Source organism: Monopterus albus, unplaced genomic scaffold (genome assembly GCF_001952655.1).
Source record: "Monopterus albus unplaced genomic scaffold, M_albus_1.0 scaffold2.1, whole genome shotgun sequence".
NCBI classification, from domain to species: Eukaryota; Metazoa; Chordata; class Actinopteri; order Synbranchiformes; family Synbranchidae; genus Monopterus; species Monopterus albus.
The window spans coordinates 7,760,346-7,771,072 of record NW_018127882.1 but is presented as its reverse complement, the minus strand read 5'-3'; the positions used below and the strand labels follow the sequence as shown (position 1 = coordinate 7,771,072).

At 39.0% G+C, this 10,727-nt stretch overlaps 1 protein-coding gene across 1 annotated transcript; it reads left to right on the top strand.

Annotated features, from left to right (window-relative positions):
- Window positions 1-2,733: 2,733 nt before the first annotated feature.
- LOC109956979 (neuronal acetylcholine receptor subunit non-alpha-2-like) lies at window positions 2,734-9,928 on the top strand. The gene is made up of 6 exons (XM_020594512.1): window positions 2,734-3,020; window positions 4,846-4,997; window positions 6,883-6,927; window positions 7,150-7,259; window positions 7,706-8,621; window positions 8,737-9,928. The coding sequence occupies exons 1-6, from the start codon at window positions 2,954-2,956 to the stop codon at window positions 8,899-8,901; spliced, it is 1,455 nt and encodes a 484-aa protein (XP_020450168.1). The 5' UTR covers window positions 2,734-2,953; the 3' UTR covers window positions 8,902-9,928.
- The last annotated feature ends 799 nt before the right edge of the window (window positions 9,929-10,727 follow it).

Genomic DNA, 10,727 nt, shown 5'->3' with positions numbered 1-10,727 from the left:
TTGCATATATACACATTACAAAAGCACACTCACACATACAGACACTCATATCCACAGACACAGGATAAGATGAACACACAAAGCACAGCTGAGTCATTTCTGATAACATCTGTGGTGTGCCAGAGTTCATTCTCAGTCCCTGCCAACTGGCTATGGACTGAAGTGTTCTGACAAACACATCTGTTTTCATCCCCCATAGGGACTTCACATTGACTAACGTTTACTTTATGAAGACTTGCCCTAATTCTAATCATAGCCATGAACCACCTAACCAAAACTTTTACCCAAACCCCAGCTTATTCCTGACCTTACCAAAACTTAAACCATGTCATCACTTTAAAATTTTATGAAGTACATGGTGAGGACGAGCATTTGGTCTCCTTGAGGATGGTGACAATGTGAGTAATATCAGGCACACACTCAAACACATAAACATTGCTGCTGCACATTATTATTGCTTCTTAGTCGTTCCTACATTGTGTGAAGGAGACAGTACTGTGACACTGCCCTGCAGGTGGGAGTTTCAATCAGTGACCTTTTCTTCTTATCATGTCATCTAGATGAAAACAAACGGAAAACCAACACGAGCTTTCCAGCTTCAACCGTCATGTTAGGGGTCTATCAGTGTTTTGTGTGGCTGATATTGAAATGTTATAACAGACATTAGACCCTGAAAGTCTTCCACCCCTTTGCAGAAATGAATGGGTTTATGCTGAATAGGCATTTCTCTTAATCCTGACTTGCTTACAGTAACTTTCCTTGCATCACTCTTGTCTACATGCTGCCAGCTTTGACAAAATCTTCAGTGCCATTTCTGGTTGGTACTCTAGAAGATTAAAATATCAAATAAATAAACTTACATTACCGATGGTTATAGTGGTGATTTTTTGCATCAGATCACTTAAAAAAGATTTTTATAAAGGTTTTCATCCTTTAAAAGCTACTTTGGGCTCCACTGATATTCCAAATCGTATAAGATTATCACGTTTTCACTTAAAGTGCTGTTGGTAGCATTAGTGGATGAAACAGTGTGAGGTCACAGGCTTTGTGTGTTTGTTCTAAGCTTGTGTGAGATTTGAATTCCATTGCTGCAAAAATCTTTACAACAAACAGATTAACATTAATCTCACAGGCCCTGGGAAACAGGGCTGCTTTCTCTCATTTATTAATTATTTCTGCACCAAGTGAAATTATGCAGATTTTAATTATGAGCTCAACAACAGCTGAGAAAAGAAAAAACATCACCACACAGAAGCACAAGGACGACACTCTCACACACAAACAAGCTTTAATATTTGGTAAACACACACAAAGATGCATAAAATATACTGTTCTCTCTTCACCTTTTGTCTTCTCTCTCTCATTTTATCTCTCACACATACATTAACTAACACTATACACATGCACAAACATTGAGTACAGCTCCACTCGGTTGTCTGGGAAGGGACCAGTCAGTTTCCAGCCTGCGAGAATTTATGTTTTCACATGATTAGAGGCGAGGCGGCGGACGGGCCGATCTCAGAGGCAGCAGCTGCCTGCCCCGTGGCTCCAAGTGGAGCAGAAAATCAGGATAATTTCAATGTGATAATCAACCTCACATTACCCCCCATCTTTTCAGCCCACGAACAAGAAGGAGAAACATTTGTGACAGAGAGAAAAAGAAAGTAAGGAGAGCAAGGAATAAAATTACTAGCTAGAAATGTGTGCTTTGCACCTGAATAGCTGCAAAACATATGTAAGTGATTCAATACTTAAAACTCCATATATGGGAGAACCTTTTTTGGGGCTGTATACTGATTATATTCTGTCAGATCTGCACTGCAGTTATCTGACTTCCTGCTATAACAATAATGGCAAATTCTGCATTTTGGTTTATATGTGACAATAAAAACTAGTGTGCTACATGAACCTGTCCTGAGAAAGGTGGAGACGGTCCCATTGGTATTAAGTATTAAAAAGGCAATAATGTTCATGTGACTGTGTCTTGTAGAGAACCTTTAGTTTTTCTATGTAAAACAAAAAAACTAAAAAAACACTATGGAAAACTTTACAAAGGAATATTTTTAGAACTTTTTTTATTACTATGACTAATAGTATTATTATTAACACTGCTGTAGTATTGTAGTATGTACTTATACTACTTTTATTACTGACTTATTTAAGAGGTTGAAGAAAGATTTTTAACTGAACAAAATTAAGGAAACAAAATGAGATAAGACAAAGTTCCAATATCAAAGTCAGAATTCTGAGATTAAAGTCAGATAAATGTAATTAAATGCTTTTTTAATATATGTTAAATGTTGCCACATATTAAATATGGTAATGCAAATTAAAAAACACAGACTACCAAGTAAAATAATGAATCAAAGTAAAATGTGCTATTTGGCTTCATTTTTCCGTAGGAAATCATTAAACAAAGCGAAACGTCTTTACAGTCAGTTAATGTCTAACAACCCATGTTAATGTTCTTATGAGCGCTCTCCAGTGGACGAGCAGCGACGGACACACAAATGGACTCAGGACCTCGGCAGGTTCCACCAAAATTTCCTCCAAAACATTAAAAGAACAATATAACAACATAATATTTTTTGTAGTCCTGATCAGGAATATTATATTTGTATTTTTTGCGCATTATAAGCCAGCAACACTATAGAATTAAGAAAAAAAAAAACGTTTAGGAGTGTTTAACTCCCACGCCGCGGCCCCACCCGAGTATCGCTGCGTGCACCTCCCCCCTCTTTCAGACAAACGCCCCACTGTCCACCAGTGACGCCCAGGCAGTCAGAGTGTACGGGCCCCGCCACATGCGCCCTCACACCGGGTCCCTACCATCCGTTTATTGGCAGCAGGAGACTTGTTGTTGTTACCGAGTACTACTAATGGAAATCTCGGTGTTTAACAGCCGATAGGAACCGGAGGTTTCAGGAGCGCTCTGTCGGAGCAGGACAACATCATGAAGTTGGCGGTCCTCTTCCTCCTCCTGTCGGTGTTCTGCCCGCTGTTCCTCGCCACCAACGCCGGTAAGAAAACGCTAGTGTGTTTTTTATCCAAACATTTAAAACTTCACCACTACAATTTCGCTTCTTCTTGGACAGCAAGGTGAAAAGATCACCACAGAATGATCGTGTGGTGCAGCACTGATGTGTGATGAGGATTTAAATCAAGTCTGCACAACCTCTGATGAGACAACCTCGTCTTCCACGGTCACTCACTGCGTGTTAAAAAAGTAGTATTGACTTAGTTTGTTATACACTCTGGTTTGTTTCGCATAGCTTCTGCCTGTTTTTGTTATTCTCGCCATCTCATAACTGTGCTCCAGAAAATTACAAAAAGGAGCAGGCTAAAGGAAATAGGATGTATTTAAATTACGCAGGTCAACTTTTAGAGGACAGTTAAAAGGAAGCCATCAAAGAAACACATTTGTTTCTGCTTTGTAATTGCATTAACAATGACGAAATAGAAAAAAAAAACACTATTTGGAGCTAACAAAAGTAATCAGATGCCCAGGAGCTTTCTACTAACCTAGAATTATTTCAACAATCAGACAGGATTGTGAGCATCGTGTGGAGTTGGGCAGTAATGTGCTAGGGCTCTGGTTGTGCAGAGACTGATTGGTCATCAGATAAACAGGAGCACAGGTGTCGGATGTCCGCCTCCAGCTCTCTGCACCCCTCACTGAGAAAAACGCACAAAGACGTGTTCCAGTCAGAGCAAAATGTTCATTAATGTGCTGGTTTTATTTGCTTGCTGGATACTTTCCATGTCCAGTGAGAGGATGTGAAGCCAGCGGAGATACCAGCAGCGGGTTAAAAGGTCTATACTCTCTCTGCCTCTCCCTCACCACACACATTAGTTCTTGAACTTGATGTCCCCTGTGTCTGACGTCATAGCTGTCTCTTGTTAATATTTCTGTCTCTCTCCCTCAAGAGACATCATTTCACTTTAGGCTGACTGATGTGCTGACTATCCAGGTTCTGGACATGTTTTTAATATCTCTGTCCAAATAAAGTGATACTCAATTTACATATGTTTGCAAAAATTCTTTAAGCTAATTTTCAAAGTAAACAAACTCAAAAAATAATCAACCCAACATGGATTTATGCGAGTTTCTTTTTGTCAGGTGTCTCACATGCCCCAGTAGACTTTCTAGAGGAATGATCTCTAAATGTTCAAAACAATGACAAGTGTACTACTGGACCAAACTTTTATTTGATGACCTAATACAGTCAGTAATATCAAATATCAAACAGTAATATCAAACAGTGGTTAATGAGGGGGATTTGTTGGGTTTTTCCTCTATAATAATAATAATAATAATACCAGGAAGGTCTAGCCCTTACTTTGTGAAGTATCCTGAGATGATTTTTGTTGTGATTTGGTGCTATACAAATAAAACTGAACTGAATTAAATGAGTGGAAAAGTGCTATTGTAAGTTAATTTACTCCTGATTGTTACTGACATAACTGGCATACTGAGTGCAACAATTTCACTGCAACCACACAGTCACTAGTAAAGTTCCCAAAGTTGTAAATATTGAAGTAAGAAAGCATGCTGAAAGTGAATTTCACCTGAATGTCTATATGATGTCGCTGCCAGTGCTGCTCCAGGATTACTCTTCAGCTGTGCCTTTCAAAAAGTACCCAAGTACAAAATTAACCAGAGACCAGCTAAAATGACACCACTGAAAATACTGATGATCCTCAAAATATTTAGCAGGTAATCAGCTGATTATAATTTTCTACTTTCCCCCCGAAATGGTAGAGATACTGCAGACATACATAGCTGCCATAGCATAAAGCACTGTAACAATGAGCAGTCATTAATCCACATTTTTCTTATGCCAGCTCCAAATAGGTTTGTGTCCTTAGCGGAGATGGAGGACACCCTACTAAAGAACCTTTTCCAAGGCTACCAGCGTTGGGTCAGGCCCATCCAGCGGCCAAACGATACTGTTAAAGTACGCTTTGGACTCAAGATCTCCCAGCTGGTCGATGTGGTGAGGATGAATGCAAAAACATACACAATAACAAATCCATGTACTATACTTCTGTGGTTGATTCATTTCCAAACTCTTACTGTAATAGTACCTACAGAACTAAACCTTAACCCTTAGCTTAACTTAAACCGAACTCTAGCAATGACTCTAAAATCACTGGCCATGCCAGTGGATCCATCACTATAAATACACAGTTTTCCACAAAACCCTAAAACATGCATAGTTATATTTAAACTTTTTATTTAAAGTCTAGTCAAGATGCTAGGGTACAGTAGGTTTGTAGACGTATTAAAGAGCCAATCACATAGAAACATATACTGTTATCCTGTCAGAAATAACTTTCTAGTGCACCAAATTTGTAGGTAGTCCCCAGCTAATTAGCAGTTTACTTCTGTTTGGCTCAGCTATTGCAGGAAAACATTTGACCTTAAATGTAAATCAATCATGGCCAGTTTTTCAAGATCTATATCTTCATTAAGAATCTTTAGGCCTGAGACTGAGAGCCACAGATATAGTAGTCAGAAAGTAGTCTTTTTATGGGATTTGTTGACATCACCAAAGATAAACAATATTGCCAGCCTTATCTATCCTTGTGAAGAGGCAAGGACTGATAAGTTGTACTCAAAAGAAGAGAATGACTGAAGACAAAAATATAAGAAAAGTACAAATATTCGTTTGAAGTGAGAAGAAAATGTGCTTTATTGTTTTCAGCCAGTCTTGTCGCTGTCCATGGTGCTGAAACCACAGTCCACTGGCAGTGTCACAGGGTGGAGCTTTCCATGGTGCTGAAATAGATTGGAAAAACCTCATATCTGCAACTATACTGGAGTGTGTCTTTAATATTTCAGAGGCTTTTTGTGATAGGTTGAGATGGTTTAGATGTTCAAGAGTAAAAAACAGAGACAGTTAATTGGAGAACCATTCTTCTTGGCTTGAAATATTCATTTCAGCCAGTGTAGATTGAACTCTTCACCCTGCACCTAACAAGTGTGCTGGGCAAAGACAATCAGCGTTGAATTCATGACTCTGCAGAGAAGGATGGATTTGGTTGGTGATATGTTGGATTCTGGAAAAAGAGAGAGAATAAGAGGTAACTCAACAGCTTAGCTATGCTGTGTGTGTGTGCACTGAGTCGCTCTGGGATGCTGTATTAGATTATGGTTCTGCTCTGTGTGATCGCCAAAACATCCGACTCGCTCTGACAGCTGGGGCCTGATCTGGATACACTGAAAAGCCACATCTTTGAATATGTCTCTCTGACTTTGCCATATTTATTTCTTTCATTGCCTTCTTTCTCAGTTTTCCTTTTACTTCTTGAACTTCAGTGATTTGGAAATGAGCCTGTGTTAACCATTCTCCATCTCTCTAACTCTTGCTGTATTTATATTACTTCAGTTTAGTCCACTGTACTCTGGCTTCGAGGTTCTTTTTCTTGTTTGTTAAGCAATGTTTGCAAAGAAATCTATATTATATGCAGTTTGATTCCATGGAAAAGTAAACCTATTTACCTGCAAACCTATTTATATCATTGCCAGCTGCTGATGTGTATCTGAAAATTGTGAGGCTGAGTGGGAGACATCTGTATATGAGCCTACAAAAAACCTGACAGCAAGGGTTCACAGATATTGTTGATACAAGCAAAGCTTTTACCAGAAAACACAAATTACTTAGATTTAGCTCTTGTCTAGTTTGGTCTCTGTTTATAAAGATGTGGAATATAATTTGGGAGTGATGCCAAGTTTCAATCCCACGTTTTGAATTTTGGTGGTGTGACACCAAAATCCACTAATTGATATTAACTGTGCTCTAAACCTACACATTGCTGTCTTGCTTTTTGGTTAATTCCTCATTTTTAATTGTTTTTGTCTGTATTTGTCTGTTTTAGGATGAGAAAAACCAGCTAATGACAACTAACGTTTGGCTGTGTCAGGTAAGCGAGACACAAGAATGAACATGTATCAACAAATCAATAAGAAAACACAATATTTTCTCTTATACAATTTGTATAACAGGTAAGTCACAGAAGGAGACAGATATGGAAGACACAGGACTTTGGTAGATATGATCTAAATGCAGAGGCAGGAGACTAATGATAATATAATAAAGATAATTCTGATGATGCAGCATCTTTTCTCCTGTGTTTATTTACCAGGAGTGGATCGATTACAAGCTGCGATGGAATCCAGAGCGATATGGAGGAATCACTTCCATCCGAGTTCCCTCTGAAAATATCTGGCTCCCAGACATCGTCCTTTATGAGAAGTGAGACTGCTCTGAGATCAATTTCAAATAACTTCAATCTCAGCAAATATTATATGGCATCTGGGAAAATATGGATTATTTTACCAGTATGAAAACAACAAGAAGTATGTGATGTTTCAAATTATAATCAGATTCTACACAGGTATTTAACATTAGATTTATATTTAACTAAAATACTCTCATGTAATACTGAGTGGTGATCAACAGTGCTCTCATCTATACCAGTAACTGTTTTTAAGTTTCATTTGTCAGTTATTACAGATATTATTATTATTAAACACCTGTACATATCATCTTTCTTAGCTGTCAAAGTGCTTTGAATTTAAATAAAATGTACCTAAAAATAAATAGAATCGATGTCAATACAATCAAGAAAAACAGAGAGAATCTGTGAATGTAATACTGATGAGAAAATATATTTTTTGACTTTTGTTACACGTCTTCAGTGCTGATGGGCGGTTTGAAGGCTCCTTGATGACCAAAGCCATTGTTAGGTACACTGGTGCCATCACCTGGACGCCACCTGCAAGTTACAAATCTGCTTGCGCCATGGATGTCACCTTCTTCCCTTTTGACCGCCAGAACTGCTCCATGAAGTTTGGCTCCTGGACCTACGATGGCAACATGGTGGACCTGGTTCTGATGGACAACCAGGTAGATCGGAAGGACTTCTTTGACAATGGGGAGTGGGAGATCCTTAGTGCCACTGGTGCCAAAGGGAACCGGAAGGATGGCTTGTATTCATACCCCTTCATTACATATTCCTTTATCCTAAAGAGGTTGCCGCTGTTCTACACACTTTTCCTCATCATTCCTTGTTTGGGTTTGTCCTTTCTGACAGTCTTGGTGTTTTACCTTCCCTCAGATGAAGGAGAGAAGCTGTCGCTCTCCACCTCTGTCCTAGTGTCACTCACTGTGTTCCTCCTGGTCATAGAGGACATCATACCCTCCTCCTCCAAGGTGATCCCACTCATTGGAGAGTATCTGCTCTTTATCATGATCTTTGTCACACTCTCAATCATCGTCACGGTCTTTGTCATCAACGTGCACCATCGCTCCTCTGCCACCTATCACCCCATGTCGCCATGGGTTCGCAATCTCTTCCTCCAAGAGCTACCGAGGTTGCTCTGCATGCGAGGACACACTGATCGCTACAACTACCCAGAGCTGGCTCCTGAAAGTCCTGAGTTGAAGCCTCGCTCTGGAGGTCGGAGAGGAGGCCAGAGGACCAACACCGGAGTCCATGGACAGATGGTTTCTGAGGGGACAGAGGATGAAGCCTGGGCGACCATGTTGGAGAAGGCCATATATTCAGTGCGCTACATAAGCAGACACATCCGCAAAGAGCACTTCATCCGTGAGGTGTGTTTGCCTGGACTGTATTAAACAAGAATGATTCAAATCATTTCACTTGCTCTTAGGGTTTAATGTCTATATGCGTTGCTGTCATAACATTTCCCATTTTTCCTTTGCCCAGGTGGTACAAGACTGGAAGTTTGTGGCCCAGGTGTTAGACAGGATCTTCCTTTGGGCTTTCCTAACAGTTTCAGTGCTGGGCACCGTCCTCATCTTCACTCCAGCGCTGCAAATGTTCCTAAAAATATCTCCCCCACCTGCAAGTGAGGATGCACCTTCAAACTAGTAGCAATTGCAAACACCTTTCACTGGAAAGTGATGATCCAGCTTCAGAAATGTATAAAACATTTGTTACCACTGAGTAAGAGGAAGGAGTTTTCTTTAAAGGCTTATTTCATCTCTTTGCTTTTTAGTTGTCTAGAGTCAATGTGTAAAATGTAAATGTTCTGTTATGTCACATAATAGTATCAAATTTTATGCAAATAAGGGAATTTAGTACACATGGGTACAGATGTGTTGCTTTTCAACTTGTTGATTGCAAAGTCACAAAATGTCAAGCTCACAGTGGGTTCAAGTAGCATGCAGCTATCAGTGCACGGTCATCCACACTACACTGCACTGTTTTTGAGCTAAAATTAAAGTAGCAAAAAAATCCAACCAGCTTCATTCAGCATAAAATGAAGCTATAAACAATGCACTAAAAACTGCCTTGAATCATTTCTTATCTGGCCTCATTATTGTTTTATGTTTCTAAGGGATATTGCCTTTGGTCTGATGTTGTTGTGGTGAACCCAGCTGCAAAACCGTCCTCTCTTAGACTCCACAGTTTAACAACCAAATAAATAAATAAATAATACTTAAAAATGTTATTGTTGAACTACATATTAGTTCAACAACACTTCACTTCATATATAACCAGTAATATCTACCACAGTAATAAGAGTGAGGGTTGCTCTTGTTATCACATACCTGAAGCACAATAGGGCTCTTAATGTAACCACTTCTTAGTGGTACAATATATTGTGAGAAAAAGAAGTGAACAATATTTTAACAACCTTACACATTCATCACCACATTCTAACACTTTTGCTGTTTCTTTGAATTCACTAGGAAATGAAGACAATAGGCGACTGGTCAGAGCTCTAACAGTGTATGTCTGAACACCTCACTACCTTTACCACAGTTATTTACATAGTGTGTGTCTGTCTCATCCACCTCCAGGATAGCATTTGTTATATTTTGGCCAGTAGTTAGAAACCTCAGTAAAATAGGAACATAGGATAAAAATGTTATAGACATTTCTTTGTTAAAATACACACAATATTTGTATTGTTCAAATGTACTTTATCACAGTAATAAAATAGTTTGGAATAGACAGCTGTTTATTTGTTGTTCTTAATAACCAGTTGAGCTCTGCTTTGTTCAATGAAAATTTAATTTGCCCATAATATCATACTCGTTCACTTAAAATAGGAAGAATGCAGTATTACGCATCACAGATAGCGAAGGTTGAGGTTATCAGCACAGTAAAAAAGGAACAGACCTAAAACTATAGTTTTATTAAAAATACCCACTGATGGCGGCACCAGACAGATGTCCCCTCCCAAGACCTTATTAAAATAAATGTCCTTATTTATAATAAACCAAATCGACCGCCCTTCTCCTCAGAAACAACAAAAGCACCACATGAACATTTTGTTGGGGATGGATGTGAAATGCTATAAAGACAAACTTGAATGTGCAAGTTTGTGGTTCAGACTATAAATGTACTCCAGGTACCAGGTGAGCCCGCACATGGTGCAGCCTCTCCATATACAGCCTGTTGTTTTCGCTGAAGATAGCAGAAAGATAGAGACAAAAGAAAAATGATAGTGATGGGGCCAGCTTACAGCACACACAAAGTGATATACAGTAATATAATTAAACCTTTTAAGAACAATATTCAAAGCTGCTCTGCTCAATAAGCAGTTTCCAATGATACAAATGGTTTGAAAAAGAATAAATTGCGTGAGCAAAATATGTTGACAAGTAATAAACCTAACAGAAACTACTTCATGTTAGTGTGTGTTACACCTCTAAAACTGCCTTCACTTGCAAAATAAACTCACAGCA